Source organism: Ooceraea biroi, chromosome 5 (genome assembly GCF_003672135.1).
Source record: "Ooceraea biroi isolate clonal line C1 chromosome 5, Obir_v5.4, whole genome shotgun sequence".
Taxonomy (NCBI): domain Eukaryota; kingdom Metazoa; phylum Arthropoda; class Insecta; order Hymenoptera; family Formicidae; genus Ooceraea; species Ooceraea biroi.
The window spans coordinates 12,923,649-12,945,663 of NC_039510.1; the positions used below are offsets into that span (position 1 = coordinate 12,923,649).

The 22,015-nt window shown below is 38.5% G+C and overlaps 4 protein-coding genes across 6 annotated transcripts; 2 read left to right on the top strand and 2 right to left on the bottom strand.

The window, feature by feature from the left end:
• Positions 1-57: 57 nt before the first annotated feature.
• LOC105281002 (peroxisomal membrane protein 11C) lies at positions 58-2,088 on the top strand. 2 transcript variants are annotated; one of them, XM_011341908.3, is made up of 6 exons: positions 58-270; positions 361-582; positions 770-1,104; positions 1,299-1,477; positions 1,551-1,619; positions 1,742-2,088. In XM_011341908.3, the coding sequence occupies exons 3-6, from the start codon at positions 880-882 to the stop codon at positions 1,938-1,940; spliced, it is 672 nt and encodes a 223-aa protein (XP_011340210.1). In that variant the 5' UTR covers positions 58-270; positions 361-582; positions 770-879; the 3' UTR covers positions 1,941-2,088. The 2 variants fall into 2 exon arrangements, with proteins under 2 accessions (XP_011340210.1, XP_011340209.1); XM_011341907.3 differs by lacking the exon at positions 58-270 and having other exon boundaries at positions 305-582.
• Positions 2,089-2,200: 112 nt separating this feature from the next.
• LOC105281000 (peroxisomal membrane protein 11C) lies at positions 2,201-4,986 on the top strand. Its single transcript, XM_011341906.3, has 4 exons — positions 2,201-3,410; positions 3,593-3,771; positions 3,936-4,007; positions 4,366-4,986. The coding sequence occupies exons 1-4, from the start codon at positions 3,171-3,173 to the stop codon at positions 4,673-4,675; spliced, it is 801 nt and encodes a 266-aa protein (XP_011340208.1). The 5' UTR covers positions 2,201-3,170; the 3' UTR covers positions 4,676-4,986.
• A 422-nt stretch (positions 4,987-5,408) lies between these two features.
• LOC105280999 (cytoplasmic polyadenylation element-binding protein 1) lies at positions 5,409-17,718 on the bottom strand. 2 transcript variants are annotated; one of them, XM_011341904.3, is made up of 12 exons: positions 15,436-15,607; positions 14,334-14,643; positions 13,844-13,989; positions 11,775-12,040; positions 11,398-11,527; positions 10,985-11,309; positions 10,367-10,596; positions 10,169-10,261; positions 9,913-10,078; positions 9,690-9,817; positions 9,530-9,610; positions 5,409-9,269 (listed from the first exon to the last, which is right to left on the bottom strand). In XM_011341904.3, the coding sequence occupies exons 2-12, from the start codon at positions 14,578-14,580 to the stop codon at positions 9,096-9,098; spliced, it is 1,986 nt and encodes a 661-aa protein (XP_011340206.1). In that variant the 5' UTR covers positions 14,581-14,643; positions 15,436-15,607; the 3' UTR covers positions 5,409-9,095. The 2 variants fall into 2 exon arrangements, with proteins under 2 accessions (XP_011340206.1, XP_011340205.1); XM_011341903.3 differs by lacking the exon at positions 15,436-15,607 and adding an exon at positions 16,917-17,718 and having other exon boundaries at positions 5,792-9,269.
• Positions 17,719-17,822: 104 nt separating this feature from the next.
• LOC105280998 (cell division cycle protein 16 homolog) lies at positions 17,823-21,258 on the bottom strand. Its single transcript, XM_011341901.3, has 10 exons — positions 21,053-21,258; positions 20,824-20,976; positions 20,501-20,665; positions 20,223-20,382; positions 19,897-20,149; positions 19,734-19,813; positions 19,566-19,655; positions 19,067-19,376; positions 18,588-18,943; positions 17,823-18,366 (listed from the first exon to the last, which is right to left on the bottom strand). The coding sequence occupies exons 1-10, from the start codon at positions 21,155-21,157 to the stop codon at positions 18,077-18,079; spliced, it is 1,962 nt and encodes a 653-aa protein (XP_011340203.1). The 5' UTR covers positions 21,158-21,258; the 3' UTR covers positions 17,823-18,076.
• Between the last annotated feature and the right edge of the window lie 757 nt (positions 21,259-22,015).

Sequence of the window (22,015 nt, forward strand, 5' to 3'; positions counted from 1 at the left end):
GGCGCTATCTACTATATCTTCTTGGAACTACCTAGCACTATTTTAGATCGGGATACAGGACGATGGCTCACGTGTGTGCACGTGTTGAAATACTAATAAAATTCTCCTAACCATCTTAATGTCACATCTAAAAAGAGCATTTTTAGATGTGACAATCTTAAATACAAGATTGAACTACCGAATATCGTTCATAAAAAATAATGAATTGCCATTCGGCAGGCGTCACTAATCCATTTTACATGTCGCGATAATGCAGGCGTTAGAACTAATGTAATTATAAAAAATTCTATTAGATGGAGCTATTGCCACGTGCCTAAACGTTAGGAGAGGAACATAAAGCTCTAATATAATTATTTTCAGTTTATTTCAGCGATATGTTACGTGTGGGGAGCAACTGGTTTATGAAAAGGTCGACAAGTTTGAACACAGTGACCAATGCTTTTTACAGTCGAAATAGTTGAAACTTTCTCCCGTCTGTCAGTCATGTCGAGGAAAGATCGAACAATGAGTTAACATGTTCCGAAGTCCAATTAGGAATTCTGAAATGCTGAAAGCCTAAAAGGAAGGCGAGCTTATTCTTAGGTATGTCGAAATATTTATTTATCCACTGATTTGCCTCGCTTCACCGGGAATAAAGTACGGTTATGATAAATTGTGCTTTTTCTCGGATATCTCAAGATAGAAACAAGAAATCGGCATTTGTTTATTATATCAAACGCGCAATACATTAATTATAATTGTAAGGCATGTCTTATAATCTTTGTTGCAGTGGACTGGTTAGTCAATACTAAACGTATCAAGTGCCTTAATTAATTCTTCCTCAAATTGTACATATACAATCTAGTCACGTACAAGTATCTAATTGTACTTAAAACTGAGATGGATTTTCTGAGCGATTATCTGGAAACTAACTCTGGCCGAGACAAAATATTCAGGCTTCTGTCGTACACGGCAAAATTGACCACCGTATGTACCTCGTCCAAGGATACAGAGAGAAAACTCAAGACCTTTGGAAGTCAGATGAGCGAATGTAGAGTAATGTTACGCCTATTGGACGATATTCCAGCGCTTCAAGAGATCATGAGTTATGGGTGGGGAAAGCAGGTATTTCCGCTAATCAGCGCAATGTAACGCAAGTTGAAAGTTGTATACAATTAAAGTAATATAAGAGACCATTGTAATTGACACGTTTAATTCAACTGCGAAAAAGTAAGCTGGGTGATGGAATCATGTATTATATTTTTCTAGAGCTTCCAGATATTTATTTATATGAAACGTCATGTTTGCTCTAAAAACAGGAATCTGACTGGTTGATCAGATGCTGTCAGTTGATGCAACATGCAGTTGGCGTTGTTTACGCCCCCATAGAGCATATCGCCTGGGCTGGCCAGCACAAAATCGTGTCAATTACTAACGATAAATGGGACCTTGTTACAACTATATTTTGGATCATTTCCTTACAACTGTCTATAGTGAAGTAAGTGAGAAACTGTATAAATTTTGGAAATTATACGTATTCGATCAGTCGTGCAAAACGATCATTATTTCAGGTCACTGAGGATGCTCCAGGGACTTCAACAGCGCAAAACAAATTTGGCGAACAATAATTCTAACAAATGGTAAGTGCTGTATAATATTATTTGAATAATACAAAATTTTTTATATAATTCTGTCTCTTAATATTACAAACAACGAATAAAAGACATACTTGTAAAAGATTTGTTTTTCTTGTCAAATATAGTATGATTGAAGAAATCAACAAGAAACGGTTGGACGTGCTGTTATCGTGCATACGCTACACACTGGACTTTGTTTATGCAGTTCATTATTTACCGCCAAACGTGCTTTGGGGTGGCCGTTTCAAAACGTGGCAAGTTGGAGCATTTGGCACAATATCTTCATGTATCGGACTTTATCAGTCTTTTTCATCCATTCAATAATCTGTTCAATAATTGAAATGACCAGGTGGAAAGTTACTGATAATAGATATATGTCTTATTGTTAACTTTATTGTAAAGAAGGTGGGTGTGAGAGGGATATTGTGAGGGGGTATTTTATGTAATATAATATTAAATCATATTTTGGTTATACGTACTGTTTTACAGTTTTATCAAATATAGATCCTGTGATAAGATCTAAACCGGTAGAGACAGATGCCATCAAGGGCGAACAGTTAATAATATTGTATAATATTGCGTTTTCAAAATTTCACGGATTTATCTAGCGTGAACTCTATAACGTGTGTCGTTTTTTTCCTTTGGTCATCATTTCAAGATCATCGTAAATAAAATCGTCGCTTGTTGGTCTTCTAGTATGCATAGAATTCAGTGAGAGCACTAAAACTGTGATGTTACATTTGTGAAAAAAAATATAAGTAATCGGTTCGCGTCAGCAATTAGCAAATTTGAAAGTAAAGTGATCCATGATAACGTTAAGGCGTAAGCACGCAGGACGCGGCACTGCTTGAAAAGAAACCACGTGAGAGGAAATGACCAATTGTCTCGCAATATTATTCCTATGTTATTCTGCAATAAATGTTCGGCACTTGATAGCATGCGTCTCTCATCTACGCTGAAGCAATAAGGAGGTGAGCGTGTCTGAAAACATAACATCTTCCAATAACATCTAGTAAAAAAGAATAAATGTTTATCTTTTATATAATGCTTCTATCCAATTATGCCACTGACAGAATTAACGATAGAAATGATCAAATTTAAAGTACACCTTAAATTATAATAAATAAAACTACAAGGCAAGATATTATTAGATGATCAAGATATCGTAATCTCTGTGGTTGACGAAACCAATCAGTGTTGCGAGAGTAACTGCGAAGAAACGGGAAGTTGGGATTGTTTTTTCTATTACTAGTGTTACCCGAGTTGGAAATGTAAGACTATACTACATTAGAGAGACAGAGAGCGCAATCCGCTTTCTTCACATCTCACAATCACAGCGATGTCATAGCGATAACATTGTGTCATATATATGATTCTTCCAGTATATTATTGTAGAGTTCACCGGTCACGTATTGTTCTCTAGTTGTTGTTCACGCGTTACCATGCTCTGTGAGCTCCAGTGCTATTAATTCTTGTACGATTCGGTGGAACTTTCTTTCGTTCGACACGACGAGAAATTAATAAAGTCTTTATTTTGTAACTCCAATAATTAATATGTCTGAAAATAATGCCGAAATTTTCACGTTATATCTACGAACTCTTCACGGCAGAAATCAAGTGTTAAATATCGTAGCAAATCTTCCAAAATTGCTTACTATATCGGCTCCACTCAACAATACCAGGAAACATCTTAACATCTTTAAAAGTCAAATAACTTACTGTATATCGATAGAGAACCTTTTAGATGTTATATCACTATTCTCTTGGATTCGCTCGTCCGGATGGGGAAGTAAGGTATCTACTTTTTTTTAATTTACAGAATAAGAATAAGAAGTACATGTACCGTAATGAAGTCAAAGAAGTTATCGCTGTGATTGATAAACGATTCTGCATAAATATGTGTAACGGAATTATATAACACTGTTTCTTTTCTGTAAAGTCAAGATTTCAAAATTTTATATCTGTTCTTATAACAGGAACCTGATCATTTTATCAGATGTTGCAATGTGATCATAAATGCGATGATGGTATTTAATCAGGCAATAAGCCATATCATTTGGGCTGACAAACATAATATTCTAACGATTAATGTCGATAAGTGGAATCCTGTTGCTGCTTGTTTTGCGATAGGTACTTCCAATATCGACTTTTTGAGGTAAGTAAGAAGATATACAATACTTGTAGTCTACCGGGAAAATTTTGTATACGAAATATTATTTAATATAGTTTCATTATAGCCAGTTTGTAAAATGTAAAGTGCTTGTAAGCGCAAACATTAAAATATGAAATGTTCTCGATTAACTCTAAGTTTTATTCTAGATCTTTTAGAAGGATTAAAGTGATTCGAGAGATACACAAATTAAAGCAAGACGAAAATAACAATTACAAACTGTAAGTATAATATATTATTATTATTATTATGCATTAGATATAACGAATAGCTCAACAATTTTATTCAAAATATTGAGGCAGATTATCATTCACGTTCAGATTTGTTACTGATGTTCAGTGTTTTTTGCTGTGAAAGTCTGTAAACATAATGCAATATCAGATTGACAGCAGAAACTAAGCCAGAATCTGCTATATGTCGCGTATCAAATAATTGTACGCAACAATAGATCCTGTGTGGTTTCTGTTACTAATCATGTTTGATTAGCATCTTGTTTGATTAAGATCTTAGATTTATAACAATATTCTGCTCACAATATTTCCAACACACTCTTACTAGTAAAAGTTACTGTTTTAATAGATTGATCAGTAGGCGTAAACGCCATTATACTTTTTGCGAACGAAAGATCGACCAACAAGCCGAGAAAAAAAAAGTCAACTACCTGATAGTAAATGAGGCAATGACATGTATGCGCGTTACACTGCAAACTATTTGCTTCATTAATTATTTACCGAATGGCATTCTCTGGGGAGGTCGTTTAATGAAATGGCAACTTGGAGCACTTGGTATTATATCATCATTAATACATTCTTATCAATTTTATAAGTTTAACTCAATCGTGAACTATGACGATTATACATCGCATACACGCAAATTAAATACTAAATAAACAAAGTCATGTTGCGAAAAGTGTCTGTATGCTTATATGGTTAAACTAAGAATGTTTCTAGGATTTTATATATTGACTAATCATTTTAAACAAATTAAATATCCATAAAAATATTATAAAAAGGCAATTTATAAAAATAATCACAAATTTATAGAAATATATTTAGGCACTGTCTGTGTGTATATGCAAATGTATGTATGATAATGTATGAATTCTATATATGTACTTACATACACATAAATTTGTATTATTATCTATTTGAAAAACTAGTTTTTATATATATTAATCTATGTAAAATAACTTTTATGAATTATTATAAAATGATTTTTATAAAATTTTATAAAATAACTTTTATGAACTTATATACATATACACACACACATTGGGAGGTAAGATAAATTGCAAATAAAATATTATATTCTTGCATACATATATATAATAATGAATAAATATTTTTCATATATTCTATTATATGTATATACATATATGTTATGCAATTGTTTGTTGTTTATGTTACTTATTAATTTATTTTGTAAATACTATAATAATGTTTATTTCATATATTTTTTTCTTTTTGAAGCAGGCTAAAAATATGCCTGTAATAGATCAAATTCTTCATGAATTACATAACAGCATCTTTCTGTACTTGTCAACAATTTATATATTTTTACGTATTACATTGTAATTAATATCTATTATACATTAATTATTAATAAGTACAAATTTGCATATCTGTAAAACAATTATTTTATTACCTCCAGTAACATACATTATAATAGGATTCCTCATAGTGGTATATGAAAAAAGTATTTCTTCCACTGTATTTGTATTTCATATATCAATAGTACATTATTCTATTTTTGTTAAAAAGTATGTGTAATTAAAGGCCTTGTAAGTTTTAATATTGTATAACATCAGACAATATATGACTATATGAAGTTATTTCGACTAGAATAAATAATCATTATATATAATAATCATTTATGTACATTTACCATTAAACATGAGCAATATAAGTAGAGTTGTTATATAATTGGATATACGTATTTTTAAGTATTTTTTAGATAAAGCTTTAACCTTAGCGATTTTGAATTATTATTGGCTTTACATGCGCCAAAGTGTTATAAAACGTTTTATTTATTATATTCTGAGTATCAAGTACTGCCATATTGTTACGAATTAATTCTTAAAAGTTATCAATAGAAGCTAAAAAATTCGACAGGCACTTTGCTTCCGAACATAAAATATTTTTGAGTTTGTTCGCAATATATCATCACAAGCTCAATATTACATCAATGTGCATAACTTCGTTTTAGTTTATTTAAAAATGTATTTCTGCTATTTTGTAAAATTATTTATTTTAATAAATTAGAAGGAGAGAGATAAATCCCGATTAACGGTGCGACTTGATCTGTTTCTACTAGAACAGTCTGTTAATTCTATTAACAGTCTTCTGTTTCTATAATAAATTATCCTGTAATGTTAATCAGGATAATTTTAACACGTAAAAATAACTATAACATATTTTTCAACGATGAGCTTAATAATCATTATAAAATTAATAAATCCACGGTTACTATTCAATAACTATAAAATTATTGAGAAATAACGAGCACGCATTATACGCATTATGACATATTTTGCATTTATCTTCTAGTCTCATGATTATCTCGATTGACTCTCTGTAAGGCTGAAAAATTTCTAGCTTGACTGTATTCAGCACGTATCCTGTGTTTGTACAAATTCTCAAAGTTCCATATTTGTTTAGTTAATGAATTCTAATGAATTTAAATATATATGCACATAATGTGTTGGGATATTCTTCGATCATTCTTTTAGAATTAACATCTTAATTACGTGAGAGTAAAAATTCGAAGATTTATGTAGACTGTAAGCATCACAAAGTATTCGGGCTTATTAAAAAAATAATTTATACGAGAAAATCTACGAGAGAATCACGTTAAAAGGCACGACTTATTGAAATCTTTTTCAAGCGATAAGCTACAGTTAAGAATCATTAAAATTTCTTTCCTATGAAATCTATTGAAACCGATAACATCGTTGTTGCACATTATAATTTATAGATTAAATGTTATATAAGCACGTCAAACGAGTACGTATATGTATTCTTGTCGATGTATCCTTTAAAGCACTTTCTTTTTTAAATAATTGCCTATATATGTAGTAACCACGTTATCGTCGTAACGTTATGAGAATCATGTACATGTGATACAATTAACGGGATATATATATATATATATATATATATATATCATATTCAAATTTATTTCTTAGAGGATATTAGATTCGTATTTAACTGTTGCGTGCAAATTCATTGTTATCACCTGGATGGAGAGTCTTGGACATCGTTTAACAAATTTTGCACTATACATTTCCGTCGCAAATCAATTGCTAAATGCATTGTCCTTATTTTTACTATTAATTACTTTTTCTCAGCAACATTACTCTCTTAGTATTACTCCTATTTATCACTAAAATGTAACTGTATGTAACATTAAAACTTAAAACATAAAGCACTAAATGCTTTCATGTAAAACTTTCAATTTAGCAGTAAACAAATTAATGAGTAAAAATGTGAAGTACAAGGATAAAGGATTTTAACTGTTTCAGCTTTGCTATAATATTTTCAATCTTATATCACTATATAAAAAATGAAATATTTGGGAACGACATAAGTAACATTATAACTAATTCCCTCTCTTTTTCTTATATTAACATAACTGCACGACTCGAATAAATAAAATCACGTTTTTTCGTAAAAGATAACACTGCTAGAAAAGCAAAACGGAAAAGTAACATCCATTTTTGCTACTCTGAGATCCCGCAACAGTTACCGATAGTATCTATCGTCAACGAAGCTGAGTTCTTAGTATATCGAAAACAGAATTGCACAACGGAAAAGAATAAAAAAACAGGCGTATGAGATATCTGCAAAAATATGGCTTTTAATTCAACAAAATTGTATCAAAACGGGAGAAACGCGGGTGATAAGGATGAACCTTATTATTATAAAGAGGCGTAACGCAATTATATATATAGTAAGAAAAAAAATAAAAATAAAAACGAATCAATTCACTACAATCCGCACCAGAATCGTAGACCGTGTACTTCTCCATTTCGTCAACCGTTAAACAGTCCATGTGAGCGAATTACCTGTGACAGCCACTCGCCTCGGCTATTTATAATAATACAGAAATCCAGAGTCGATTGCGATCGATAACGCAGCAGATCGCCGCAATCGAATGCATAGATACATTGTAATCTAACGTAAAATCAACGACGTCATCGACAAGTATCGCATTGTGAAAGAACGACCCGGCGAGTTGTATAATATCTTCCGGAGGGTCTCCCGTTATATCACATAAATCGGATATACATACATATATATACATATATATATATACATACATATATATATATATATCGCGCGCGCGCGCGCGGAGTGTGAAATAATAACAAATAATTATCGCATAATTACTTTGGCCGTTCTAGAATGATCTTTCTAGTATGTATATGTAACAATTGAGATTCATAATTATTATAAGCGTAACATTATATACTTAAACGTGAACAGGTGCACGATTATGACGACGCTGCTGGCGATTTCCTGAGGATTCTACGGGTTATGATCGAGCCCAGCTCAATTAACGGAGGCCTTATCATCTCGCGTAAAAAATTATTGTCACCGTGAAAGCCACACAATTCGACTCCCACTGACCTTAACGTGAAAATAACGTGTGTACGCTGATGTGTGTCTGTCTACTATACGCATACGTACACGTATATGTGTACGTATGCGTATTCCTAATGCACGATCGTGGCATAATCTAGCATCTAACTCTTGGCACGATAGTATTATCTTATATTTCGCGGTAAAAAAAATTCAATAAGAGAACCCGTCTCTTTCTTTCTTTTTTCCCCTATCTCTATCTCGCTCTAACATACTAAATAAAAGTATATTGTTTGCTCGAACGTAGTAAAAAAAAACTGCGTTCGCAATAGGAACTTCTTTTAGACAAATATGATTTTTAATATTTCAGCTTGTCCTTTTGCACGCACGCATAACGATAATGAACCCAATCGTTGCGCGTTCGCAAGCTCAATCGGCGGTGAATCGGCATATCGTCCCCGTATCGTCGGAATGCCCGTCCGCGGCTCCGCGATAAAAACTAAGTCTGCACCCTGTTACCTAAACGTTCTAGATTCAGGCGGCGCAACGTCGGTTAACCGAAAGAGTCAAAAAAAAGGAACAAAAAGGCGAGGAAGACGATCGTGGGCGTGCACGCACGCACGCACGTGCGCGCGCGCGCGCGAACGAACGAAAAACAAGTGCGCCGAATTGCGGTCGCACGCGCGTTCAAGGTATTCTCTTGTTCTTTCTTCTCGGACGTCGCTCGCTCTAGAATATCGTCGTACTGGACGTCGAACGTGGACAGTTGTTCACTCCGAAGTTCGGATTCAATCCTATCACTTGATTCGTCTTTGAATTCCGTGTCAGGGGCGTATGATGCGACATCGAATCCACGGAGTGCTGCCATTGCCAACAGCTGCGGCAGAAGTATCGGAAACATGCCTGAAAAGAGATTTTAAAATTGCATTCTGAAATTTAAAAGTGTATATAAGGAAACTCCGAATTTAAAACCGGAAATTAAACGCGTCACGAATCATTTCAATTTGTATTTGAACTACCCTCATATAAAAGGATTCAAGTCGTGCTAAATTAAAGCTTATCTATATTTATCACGAAAATAAAGATACTGTCACGTAGAAAGACGAGATAAACCAGGAGTCTAAATGTAGATGCGAGATAAAATAATTAAATTTTCCTCGTACCACATCGCGACAGAAGTAGTGTCCTTGTTGCACAACGCACACGGAACATATCGATTCCTCGATGTACGGGTCCACTTGTACCTAAGAAAAGTGCAAGCAGAAAATTATACAAACGGAAAATATAGTTTCTATCATGCACAACTTCGAGGATATAACGTACCTTCTTCGTAAATTTGTCAGTCTTAATTTCTATGAATGAGGCGGTGATCGCTTTGAAGTACGACTGCTTTGTATTGAATGTAACACGGCCGGATCCAATCGGATATTTATATTTATCCGTATCGATACCTAAGATCATTTTTATATAATATTATTCAGAAATTATATGTGAAATGTGACAAAAATATTTTTAGATATAAAGTGAAACGTTCAGTAATAATTACCTGCATAAATAACTCCATAGAAAAGATCATCCATGACTTTTGCTAATCCTGCGGCCGTTAGCATACCGTGTAGTGCACCGACAAATACCGTTTTGTGCGCATCGAGTCTTTGTGACGAAGATTTGACGTAGTTACTGTTCTCAAGGATCCATGGAATCACTTGTACCTGTGAAACAATTGTAGTTATAAAAATTTAATTTTAATTACGCCTTTGTGAATATACATGATGCATATACGGTATCATCAGTTAACTTACATCCTTAGGCTTTGAACGCTTAGATATAATTTTATAATACCATTTCTTGCCATTGGTAATATCGTGGGTGCAGCAGGACAGCATCGCTCTGACCTGAAAAATATATCATTTATATAATTCACATTCTTCGCATCATTTTCAATTAATTCGATTTCATTTATTTGCAGACGCGTATTAATAATCGAAATGCAAATGCACCTGTTTCTCTGATTCAAATATAATATAGGCGTATCCTTTCGGCTGAGCGGACGGTGCTTTTGCCGGCCACTCGACGCGAACCGGCCCGAACTGTTTGAACGTCGAAATGAGAATAGCTTCTGTAACATCCCATGGCACACCTCCTAAGAATACCTTCGGAGAATAAGCGACCGGCTCCTCGGTGCTCTGTGGCAAGAAGCCGCTCCATGTGCACGTTGGGTAGCAATGTGCTGAAATAAATACGAAATAGAATTGCCAAAACATTAAAACTTTGCAAAACCTTGTCAATGGATAATTTAATTATTGCTTCTGAAGTCTTTTATAACGGTTTTAATCACAAAAGTTGACGCCACAGCTTGAAATTTTCGAAAACATAGTAGCCTTGAAATTTAGGTTGAAAGAACTTTGCTTGCAACTCAAAAACTATCGGCAATGATATTATCAAAAAAGATTGACTCTAAACTTGTCGAAAGAATTTCGCTGATATATAAAATATGGGTGCAAATTTGTAGCAATCATTCGACTCATTTAAGCAATTTTTCCTATATCGCGTATAAATAATGGCAATAACGATAATCGCACTGATCTTCCGCACAATGTCGATGTATTACTACGTACCAGCGGCGTTTCGGTGAGATCGTGCTACTCGATCAAGCGACAACGGTTGACCCAATCTGCGCGCGGCACTTCCAAGACCGGTACAGCAATTTTTCTCGTGATTCAAGAGAGAATTGAGAAAATTGCTGCGATTTTGCCCGAGACCGTGATGATGCTGGTAATAATGCGGACTCGTTGGATTCTGTTGTAACGATGACAAGTACTTCTTCACAGCCATACGCTCGAACGCTGTCCTGTTACTGGGACACGTGTTCGTCTTTGATATTATGGAGTCCAAGGCTGGCGGGAAGCAAGAATTCGACGAGGAATTCAGTGACAAACAGTTCTGTGAACAAGCATTTTCGACAGTATTACGTGGAGAACGACGCAATAACTCACGGCGAGAAAAAAATTCTCGCTGAAGAAATATTCACCATTATTATATCCGATAAGGAGCCATCCACGCTACCGATACCGCTTGTTTCCGAGTCTGCCGGTGAATTGGAACGTGAGCCGTTACATCCCAAAAGATGAGAGAATTCCAGTGTCGGACTACCGCAGTCACTAGTAAATTAATAAATTATTGTTTGTAGAATATGCAAAAATTTCAATAATCAAGTATCATGTATTTACCATATGCAATTTCATATTGATTTAATTAATATAATTGACTAGAAAAATTACTCTTTCAGATTTCGAGATATATTTTCAAATGAGAAAGAAAGAGAAACGTGATGTATTATTTATGCTTGAAATATATATTTGCGATATTATTTTTATCTTTCGTACAATCTTCTAAACTTTTAGGTACCTGTACGGTGTAGAGCAACCCCGTATAGGACGACCCAAGTATGATGAATCAGTGGGCGATGACGAAGAGCCGGGGTATTGGAATGACGGTCGACTGGTCGGCGAAGACGGTGTATTTGTACTGTTACTGGCAGTAGACGAGTAACCGTAGGGATCGGACGTGAAGCTGCCAGGTGTGCTGGGACTGCCGGGAGCGGTTACCGAAATCGGCGAAGTTGGAATATCCAGTCCAGAGGAATTCGAGCAAAAACCGTGATTGCGATGATACTGTATACATACGTAATTGTTTAATAATCAATTACCTGCAATTACACATCACAAAGTCAATTTCGTCTACTATTACAGCAATTCTTTTGTCTAACGCATTCTCACGCATCAGAGACGAATCGTATCTCTTGCAATCTAATTTTTCGGAGAGATAAATCGATATCGCTGCTCAGTGAGTTCGAGAAATCTCAATTCCACAAAAATACGAAAACCATTCGCCATCTTTATCTCAAATGAAAAGAAGACGATACTTATATTGACGACATTGAGAATTGAACTCATTGAAATTGCTGCTTTGTGTTCTAATTAAGCAAGATATCGGACTGTGCGAAGCGAGTCCGCGGTACCGAAACCGAGATGAGTAGTTTCCTCCGCGCACACGCATTGCGTTCTGGAAAGCAGTTGGAATACATCCAAATTGAAACGTAATATTACGCGATGGCTGGAGTGCGCGATCGTTTGAAACGCCAGCGTCTTTGCGTCGGTTTCGATTAAAGAAAGAAAGAGAGAAAGAAAGGAAGAGAAGGAGGAGGAGAAAAAGGCGACGTGTGCGTTCTGATAGAGTCGTTTGACTCGCAGCAGCGGATTCTTAGTCCTTGCAATCGTCTCTATTCATTTTACCCAAGTCATTATACTGAAGCGTTGCGCATGTAATTCATCAAAGAAAGGAACTTTCTTGTGATTTGCGAAATATTTAAATATTTGATGTACAAAATCAATAATTCAAAACAAACTACCAAGTTTGGGAGTTGAACTGTTTTTGAGTTCTTCATTGGAAAAAGATGGTTAACAAATCTACTATAAAACATTGCCAGAATGAAAGCGCGACGACGATAGTCGTGTATATTATACACTGTATAATACGTATATAATCGTATATAAGCCAAAATCGATAATAATAACTGAAATAAATTAATCAAACACTAAAGCCACACAGAAACAGACAAAATGGGAAGAATAAGATGGTTGGAGTTATTCCAGTGATCATTATTCCAGTGCACCGCGGAATAAATGTCTGCTAGCAATATGCTTTACGTAGTTGTTATGCGTTACATTTATCATTTTTATCGCCATTCTGCATGTAATATTTGCAGCTTCGCCAATCTTATTGCCACAGCCGCGCTCTTCATCGAATCGTATTTCATGTCAAACGAGCTCTATATGTCAGAAAAAGAAAGGAAATCGCAAGTAACATAGCGTCACGTAGCTAACAGTATCATCTCTCTCGTAAAACGTCGGTACAACAAAGTAATGCAAGTACAACAATGTAACAAAGCAAAATAAGAGGCACTAAAATATAATTAAGTAAATATAATTAGAGATATGTAACAGTTAAATTTCTACTGGATATCATTCACTCGATGTACACTTACTAACGAGAACGAGAATAAGCAAAACAAACAAGACGAGATATAATAGACAATTTTTATTCGAGTTTGTTTATGGATGGCGACGTAATTTATTCTTACCGATACACCTATAATGACAAATTATACTGCAGCACGTTACACGTAATTAACAGAGCGCATCATCCCGGATTGAAACGGGAATTGAAGCGGAATCTGCATACCGCTATTCCGTATCTCGCGATAGCGTGTCTTATCGCGATGCGGCCGGCATCGTATCGACTCCCTGCTGCTCCACCTACTCTATTGCTACTATCCGTGGTTGTAATAAAAGTCGCGTTAAATGTCTTGCTGTACAGCTCGCTGAATTTTTAATTAGCCTATGTCGCCCGAGAGCGCAGTGATGATCAAACTCTCTCGAGCTCTTTCGCGACTCAACGAACTCGCGGGACTTTACCTCGTGTTGCTGTTGCGAAGAAGGTCCCTGGCTGAAACCGCCTAATTGGTAATTACGATAACTCGGAGAGCCAACCGTGGATTGGTTTCCCATCAATGATCCCCGAGGTAAATTCAGCCCGAACATGTCTGAGATTGCACTTTCGCCTGGTACAGAGAGAAGAAAAGAAGAGAATTAATATCTGTAAATATTCAAATAAAGATAGGCAAGAGCGAAAGCGCGAGAACTGGCCGCTTTCACGACCCAAGAGCAAAAGTCAAATCGTCAAGAAATGCAAAATTGCGCGACAAGGTGGTCGGAGCAAAATCCGTGAATCTGGGCGATCAAAACTCTCTTCTAGAGATTCCCAGTTTTCCGCGGAGCACCTACAATTTCGTGCAGTAAGTTGACTATCCATTTTCCTCGTAGCTTAACTCGTAGAAACTCATATCGTTTGCATGGTAAATAATATGGAGGAAAGGCGAGTATGGTGAAAAACAGCGTGTCTTACCGTCAATGCTGACGTTTTTGTCCGACTGCGAGGAGGAGGAGAGATCCTGCAAGTAACTCGGGGACGGTGGTGTTATGTCGAGCAGCAAATTGTTAATCGACTGCAACTGTTGCAGTCTCTCGCGCTCTTGGTCGCGCTCCTTGCCACGCTCCCGCTCGCGCGTCTGGCTCAGCTTGCGTAGCAGCAATTTGTTACGTTCCCGATTTTGCGTGGCATCCTGATGGTGCAATGAATCCTGATGATGCATCGCGGCGCCTTGGTCGAATCCGGCGTCCGTACCGTCGCCCTCGTCACTAAGCGAGAAGTCCAACTGCAAAATAAACATTTACTTCATCAATCATTTTTATACATATATTATATATAGTATATATACCCGAATATAAAATAAAATATCTCAAATAATATTATAAACACGCTTTAATAATATTTCGACCGATCCAAGTAACAATAATGATGTCATAGACGTCATTACGCTGTCTTCTGACGTCACTTTGCTACTTGGAGCGATGAACTAGACTTTTTCTCGAGAAATTAGGACGCGCGATTAATTGAGTCTCGAAAAAGAGAATTGAAGAAAAGGATTGAAGGACTTTGAAAATAAGTAATAAAAATAAATGGCTTGAAGTATAAAGTTGCCTCGAAAGAAGGTTAACGCTGTGTAGTTCATCGCGCGTACCATAAAGCTAACCCAATTTCCGAGAAGCGCGATTACACGTATACGTGATCTAATATATTTACATGGCGCACATACTCTCTCTGTTAACACAAGTTTCTCCAAAAGTCACACATTTACAATCACACAGCAGTTTCTCTTTTCCCGAGCACTTCCTCCCAATCCGAGAACCATGAACTCGTGATCGCTTCTGGTAAACTATACGGGCTTTTCGTCACGTTAAAGTAAATATTCCAGATACTCGATCGACGTAATCGAATGTAAAGTTATTTATATAGAGTGTTTACGCGCGCGCCGAACCTCGAATCGCATTCCTAAAGCTTACACTCGTAACACCTCTCCGCATCTTTGCCACGATATCTCGTGCTTTAATCGCGATGCGATGCGTTTACACGTTGCCCGGGTCTGATACATGCGGCACATACTCACGCAGTTTTCGCACTCAGGTACGCACGTAGCCGTGACTTAGGTCCGCTTCCTCACGGACTCCGCTTATTTCCCGACGGTCGCGATCGTAATGGCAGGAGGAGCGGCTCGTTTCACTTCAAAATCGCGGGCGCTTCGCGCGCTCGGCGGCCGAGTGTCGCGCACGAACGGTGTGAACGTAGCGGACGTACTGCGCGGCGCGCGCGACGAATCGAAAACAGGACTCCCTGAAGGACGCCACGCTGCCGGTGAAGCGCGTTTGTGGAATTCGGGAGAAAAAAATTCTTTACCAATGGGGTGGGGAAGCACATTCCACCGAACTTTTCTCGGATCGCTTTCGAATACGGCCGCCGAGTAACCGCCCCTCGTACACGTGACGTCGAAATTTTATCTAGCGTCTACGTCATCGGTGACGTAGGATCGCAGAACCCCTTCGCTCGTGACGCGATGCCATCTGCGCTTCGCAATGATCTTGCACGGTCATTTCGAGCGATTACGACCGATACGTTGTAAATGCAACTTGACGAATGGAGCGAGATATATCGGAAGGAATGTATAATAATAATAATGGCTCATCTGATTCATCTGGTTCTCACGTGATGCTTTATTTTTTCTCGACACGCCACGAATTTAAGACTCTCGGAGCTCTCAAAAAGAAAGGCGACAATGCCGATGTCTAGTGCGCAGCATAATTGTATGAAATCGCGCGCGCTCGTAACAAAGTCGCGGGGACGCCTCGTCGTGGATCGGAATTTCGTGAGCCGGCGCGAAATAGTATCGCGATTCGAAGCACGTGCGAGTCCACTGCCGAGACTATCGCGAGATCGATCGACCCAGATTTTTGGCAATTCCGCGGGGTGCATTGATCCTGCACCCTCCCTCGGACGCGCCTACGCGCCCGCGTATCCTTCCGCAGGAATTTCAGAGAGGGCGCGTTCTTTCAGAACGGAGTATACGTATTCGCGGGGATCAGGTGTTCGTATGTACGTACATACACGCACATATCGCGGGCTCCGACATGTCGCCGTGTTTATTTACGTTTGCGCGGCGCAGGACATTCCTTCGCCGATCTACGCGTCTACGTGGTCGACGTAGCGCCGAATTAACGAGCGAGCGTTTCGCGCGCGCGTTAAAGGGTAAAAGCGAACCCGGTGATCGGAATCGGAAGGAATCGGGAATGAGCAGCAGGCGCAAAAGCCGGGATCAGCCGGTCGCGTCTCCGCGGTCACCGAATTCCGTGATCTCGTCCAAGTGCGCCACGTCCATGTGTAGATCGTCTACGCGCGTACGTGAGACTCGCGCTCGCTCAAACCGCTCAGAATTTATATCATGCATTAAAACGTACGCGCGCCTCTCCGCGCTCGAGTGGACGCGAATCCATACCTCGAACGCTAATCCGGATTATCGTTACGACGTTACGAGCTCTAATCCCGCGAGGAGGCGAGAGAAGGAGAAAGACGGAGAACACGGTGACCAAAACTTACCGGTTGTATCAGCGTGGGCATATCCGCGGGGTGGGACACTCGATACGATTCCGCTGGAAAGAATCGTCACGGAGGCCTCGGCGGGTGCGTGCGTAAGCGTGAATCAGCTCGGCGCGGCTCGCTTCCGCACGATCTCGTGGGACGCGAGCGAGTGAGTGAGCGAGTGCCGCCGACTCGACGTCTTCCACCACTAATAACAACGCGTGATTAAGCGGTGTACTTCATACGTCGCGCGTACCGCGAGAAGTTACGCGCGAATGACGGCGAGTCGGCGACGAACAGCGGCGGCGGCGGTGGTGGTGGTGGTGGTGACGACGACGACGATGAGGGGTGGATTCTCGGGACTGGAGAACGCCCTGCCGCGGTGGAAAATCTTGAGACGCGATTCTTTCCGCGATTCCCGGAACGTACCTGATTCGCCGCTGTTCGACCGCCGTTTCCCTCGATTCCGGACAATCGACCCAATCTCGTTCGATTTATTGCCGATAACACGAGGACGGAACGCCCATTCTTCCACATTTGTCGTGTACCACCCCGAGTGGATTAAAGATCCTCGCTCTCTCTTCCTCTTTCGCACGCGTGCTTTCTCTCTTCTTTCTTGCTCTCTCTCTGGTTGTCTGTTTCCGTCTTGCACGCAACACGCACCGTTGGTCGGAAAGAATCCGGAGAATTTTCGAAGCCGCCGCGCAAATGCGCAGCTCTTGTCTCGCTATTGTCGTATCTTTCTACTTTTGTTCTAAGAAAAAGTCGAAAATTTAAGAAATTTATAAATAAGAATGTAGCACTCTGCGAAAGCTGTATTAGAGAAGGATGCATAGACGATGTGAAGATATTCTCAGATAATTTCTCATTATGACCGATCGATTTGCTAATTCTGGAAGTAATAAAAATTTCGAACTCGGAGTAGTTTTTTCAGACTTTTTATTTCTCAATCAGGTACATTGACACAATACCTGGATAAAATTATATTGCAATGTATATATTGCAAGAAATCAGTGACCTTACAAAGTATCAAAACTAGAGTATGTGGAAAAGCCACATGTACATTATTTACACCGTTGTTTTACATAGAGAATAAATATAAGTTCTGAATTTACTTTTTATTGTATAGCAGGTGAACAGATCATGTGAGAGAGAGAGAGAGAGAGCTCGCAGTTTTACTAATACTCTATGTGCGCGGTGGATGAATCTAACATCTCGACCTCGGAGCTGTCGCCAGTCGAGTAATTAACAACCAGTACGTCTCGCGTTTGCCGTTCCAATTTGCCGGGCGCGTTATCTTCCTCCGCCTTGGCAGAGTTCTCTCCCCAGCTGCCTGAGAACAGATTGACCCTCAACTTCTCGACAGCCTGATCGGCGGCCGAACCGCTGGCTACGCTGCTAGAATTTTCCATAGACAGCCTGACTTCGCCGTCTTCGGATTTATACTTTGGTATCTCCGCAGGCGCGTCTGGAAATATTTCAGATCGGTCGTGAACAAGCTCTATGATCTCATCGCGGATTTGAGAAATCATAATTTTTCGCAGAAAAAAGAAATGAAAATTTTATTAAATTTTTTATTAAATTAAAAATTTTTAATTAATTTTATTTTCCTTTCTACATCTTTTCTTTTTAAAAGATACTTTTGTGTCCTTTTTATCGACAATGGTGCCAATTAAATTCCACGCATACCAGGGTACGGAGGTGCCTCGTCCACTAATTGTTCCATTACGTATCCCAGCATGGTGGCGGTGAACGTGTCGTCCTGTCTAAGACCGAGTGCCCTGTGAAAAGCATCCACCGCATCCTGGATATTACCCATTAGCGCGTAAATGAATCCGATTGACGAGTACGTCGACGGATTCATGGGATCCAAAACCAGCGCTTGCTGGTGATACTCGAGTGCCGCTTCGTACTTTTTCATTTTTCTGCAGGTGTGCGCCATATTGTTCAACAACGCCTCCCATTTACTGGGCAGAACCACGTTCCTCAGGTCGCCCTGAATACTTTTCATGGCTTCCTTAAATAATCGTTCCGCATTTTTGTAACTGCGCTTAACAAGAATAATTCTTGATAATTTTTATGTAGATAGATACTACATGTAAATGAAGTTCTCGTGTTTCAATAAAAGGAGGTACTGCGAGCTTTTAGAATATGAAAATAATACTCACTCTAAATTGTAAAAGCATATAACACCCATCTCGTGTATCACGAATGGATCATTCGGCGCTATTCCTTGAGCCTGCTGGAAGAACTTGTCGGCCAGCTTCGTATTATTCGTCAAACCGCACTCTAATCCGATGTATAAAAGCGGCAGGTGGCAGCCTTTCATGAGCTGCGACGCTTTGAAATAAGCGGCCATTGCTTGATCGTGTTCATTCTCTACTGCGAAGGAATGCCCATATGCCAACCAAGCGGGGCCAAATAGTCTGTCCAGTGCAGTAGCTTTTGCTAGGTATCTTCTTGCTTGGTCGCTTTTACCTGAAATAAAACAGTACGGTATTTTTATAACTCGAATTATTAATTCGGTTAAACCAATCTCCAATTTTTCCGTTTCACTCTTGTAAACTTGCACAGTCACATTTTAAAGTACTTAAAATATTTTTCTTCCTTTTTGATTCGACTTAATTTCGATTTACTTAAGAAACGTAAGTTGAAATAATAATTTACCTATCGTATAGTAATAACATCCAACTGCGAACCACGCCAAGGCCATTTCCGGATATAAATCCACCAGTTTATGTGCCAAATAAAATAAAGCTGAGGAATAGAGCGTCCTTGTTAACACACATTCTAATGTTATCCATTCATTTCAAAATATAAACGAAGCGAACTTACCATTGGTCTTCTTAAGCTCGACTAAACAGGCAATGTGCACTGGAAGGCAGGAGTTGTGATACGGATCCTTTTTCAAGATTCTGGACATTAGAAATCTCACGTTACGCATTGTAAGAAAAGCTGCAAACGTGAATAGCGTAACGGAAACGCTAACGTGACTTACTTCTCTGTTAGCGAGAAACACTGATGATAGTCACAATTATAATATAACTTTTCGGCTTTCGCTACTTGCATGTCCAAATTGTCCACTAATCTGTCGGTGACAGAAATTCCCATCACGTTACATGTAACTGACGATTCTTTTGTGTTTGGTTCCTGATACTTCTTTAATTTGCTATCGTATAACAGTCGCAAAAGCTCCTCCTCGCCCTTCGTACATTGTTCAACAAATGGCAAGGACTCCAGGAGTTCCCGCTCTACACCAATATTATCGTTACATAAAGCGCGTTCAAAAAAGATAATACGTGGCAGAATTCATGTGATATATACCTTCAGATGCCGAGAGCATCTGGTTTTGCACCAAAGCTTCAAATGCTTCATACGAATAGACATCGCACTGTAAAGCTTGCTTGTAGCACTCCGTCGCTACCGCTCTGTTATCCATAGCTTCGTACACTCTTCCTTTTATGTACAGTATCGAGCTTTGAACCTGTAACACGATTGCAAAATGGTAATTCCAAATTTTTATGCGCGACCACAAAAAGAATTGAGAGAAAACGTTATAAATTGATAATATCATCAGAAATTCACACATTTGTCGCACTTACGTTTCTCGGAGCGTCCTGGAAGATGTCCATACGCGTGGAGAAGGTAATACCCGCCTGCGTAATATTTGTGCATATTTCAGACTCGTTGATGACTTGCAACGCATCGTTGTATTCCTTCGCTTCCAACAGACATCTCACAGTCAAGTAATGACACATCACATCGGTCTGCACGAACAAATTGTCATGTAATTTATTATCTGACTCATCGTGAGTTGCAGAAACATAAAAATACGTTTTGCAACGGGAATTTGTACAAATATACCGTTTACATGAACCAGTTATTGTACATATTGAGCTGAGAAATTGCTGCGTGCTGAAGTTACCTTCTCCAGTCCGTATCTCTTCATGAGATGCGCTGCGCGATGATACTGCTTCATGAGGTACATACATTGCGCTAGAACGCACACGTCCTTCGGATCGTCGTTGCTCAATGACACCACTTTGTCGGCCCAGAACAAAGCAGCGCTGTACAGGTGCTAGAAATAAGTACGGCTAATCTTGCGCCCGATTCCTCCCCCCCGATTACTGATTTCGCTTCAAGACGAGACTTACCAGATCGATGTACGATTTGACTAACTTCCTATAGTTCTCCAGGTCAATGCTTTTCTCGTCCAGCGAGTTATGCATGTTGTTATTATCGGCGCCGCGATGTGACATGTCGCATTCGAATTTTGTATACAAGTCAAAATAGGTTAGGAAATCTGTGCTTTGCGGCCTTTGCGGCGCGCGTCTCGGATCTTACTGACGCATGCGCGTGGCGTCTGTACACCTTTACACCTAGCCTCACCCATGCTTATCACCGAATGCTTATCAAAGCCTCAATTTCTGACATCTGTCTTTCACGTTACTAACAATAAATGAAGAAGCTAAGCGCACTTCAGAGCACTAACGATTTCCCGCAATATCATATTATTGATCAATATTATTTTGTTGAGTGCCGACAAATCTGTTTCTTTCAATGACTGATTCTCTGTTAAGCATAAGATAAAATGTATAACTCTTTTATGAGAGGAAAACTCAAATTTGTAGAAAGAGTAATTAAAAAGAACAGATATATACTGAAACTTTTAAACAGCTAAAAAATTGCTCAAAACTTTTGGTCCTTTTTTCTTATATGTAAAATTGAAGATATAATAAAAGAACGCCGAGATTTGTACCATTTATATTTGCAATATATTAAATAATTATTAATTAGATACATCATGTGCGATAGTAATTTAAAGTCATATCATTTTTATATGTACATCTTTTTCTTTCTTTCTTTCTCTCTGCTTTACGTTTTTCAGTTCGCAATATTTTAACAATGCTTTCATAACTCGTTACGAATCTTAATTATTATGACACGAGTTGCATGTACCAGATATACACATAAAACATTAGCTCCTTTCTATTGTAGCTTTTTCCCCGCCTTGTATCACCCCTCGATATCGCAATATTAATTATCATACAAAAGTGGGCGACTATCGCGTACAACGCTAAATAATTAGTCGATTATTCTGTCCATCGATGCCCCCG

Excerpts from the sequence above, each read along its gene's own strand:
- LOC105281002 (XM_011341908.3), top strand. The coding sequence starts at position 880 with ATGGATTTTCTGAGCGATTATCTGGAAACTAACTCTGGCCGAGACAAA. Across the intron at positions 1,105-1,298 it reads GTTATGGGTGGGGAAAGCAG|GAATCTGACTGGTTGATCAG; the intron begins GTATTTCCGCTA and ends CTCTAAAAACAG. Across the intron at positions 1,478-1,550 it reads TTACAACTGTCTATAGTGAA|GTCACTGAGGATGCTCCAGG; the intron begins GTAAGTGAGAAA and ends TCATTATTTCAG.
- LOC105281000 (XM_011341906.3), top strand. The coding sequence starts at position 3,171 with ATGTCTGAAAATAATGCCGAAATTTTCACGTTATATCTACGAACTCTT. Across the intron at positions 3,411-3,592 it reads CGTCCGGATGGGGAAGTAAG|GAACCTGATCATTTTATCAG; the intron begins GTATCTACTTTT and ends TTCTTATAACAG. Across the intron at positions 3,772-3,935 it reads TCCAATATCGACTTTTTGAG|ATCTTTTAGAAGGATTAAAG; the intron begins GTAAGTAAGAAG and ends GTTTTATTCTAG.
- LOC105280999 (XM_011341903.3), bottom strand. The coding sequence starts at position 16,937 with ATGCCCACGCTGATACAACCG. Across the intron at positions 11,528-11,774 it reads GGTTGCTCTACACCGTACAG|TGACTGCGGTAGTCCGACAC; the intron begins GTACCTAAAAGT and ends TTAATTTACTAG. Across the intron at positions 10,079-10,168 it reads AGCGTTCAAAGCCTAAGGAT|GTACAAGTGATTCCATGGAT; the intron begins GTAAGTTAACTG and ends ATTGTTTCACAG.
- LOC105280998 (XM_011341901.3), bottom strand. The coding sequence starts at position 21,157 with ATGTCACATCGCGGCGCCGATAATAACAACATGCATAACTCGCTGGAC. Across the intron at positions 20,383-20,500 it reads TCCAGGACGCTCCGAGAAAC|GTTCAAAGCTCGATACTGTA; the intron begins GTAAGTGCGACA and ends ATCGTGTTACAG. Across the intron at positions 19,656-19,733 it reads CGAGCTTAAGAAGACCAATG|CTTTATTTTATTTGGCACAT; the intron begins GTAAGTTCGCTT and ends TCTATTCCTCAG.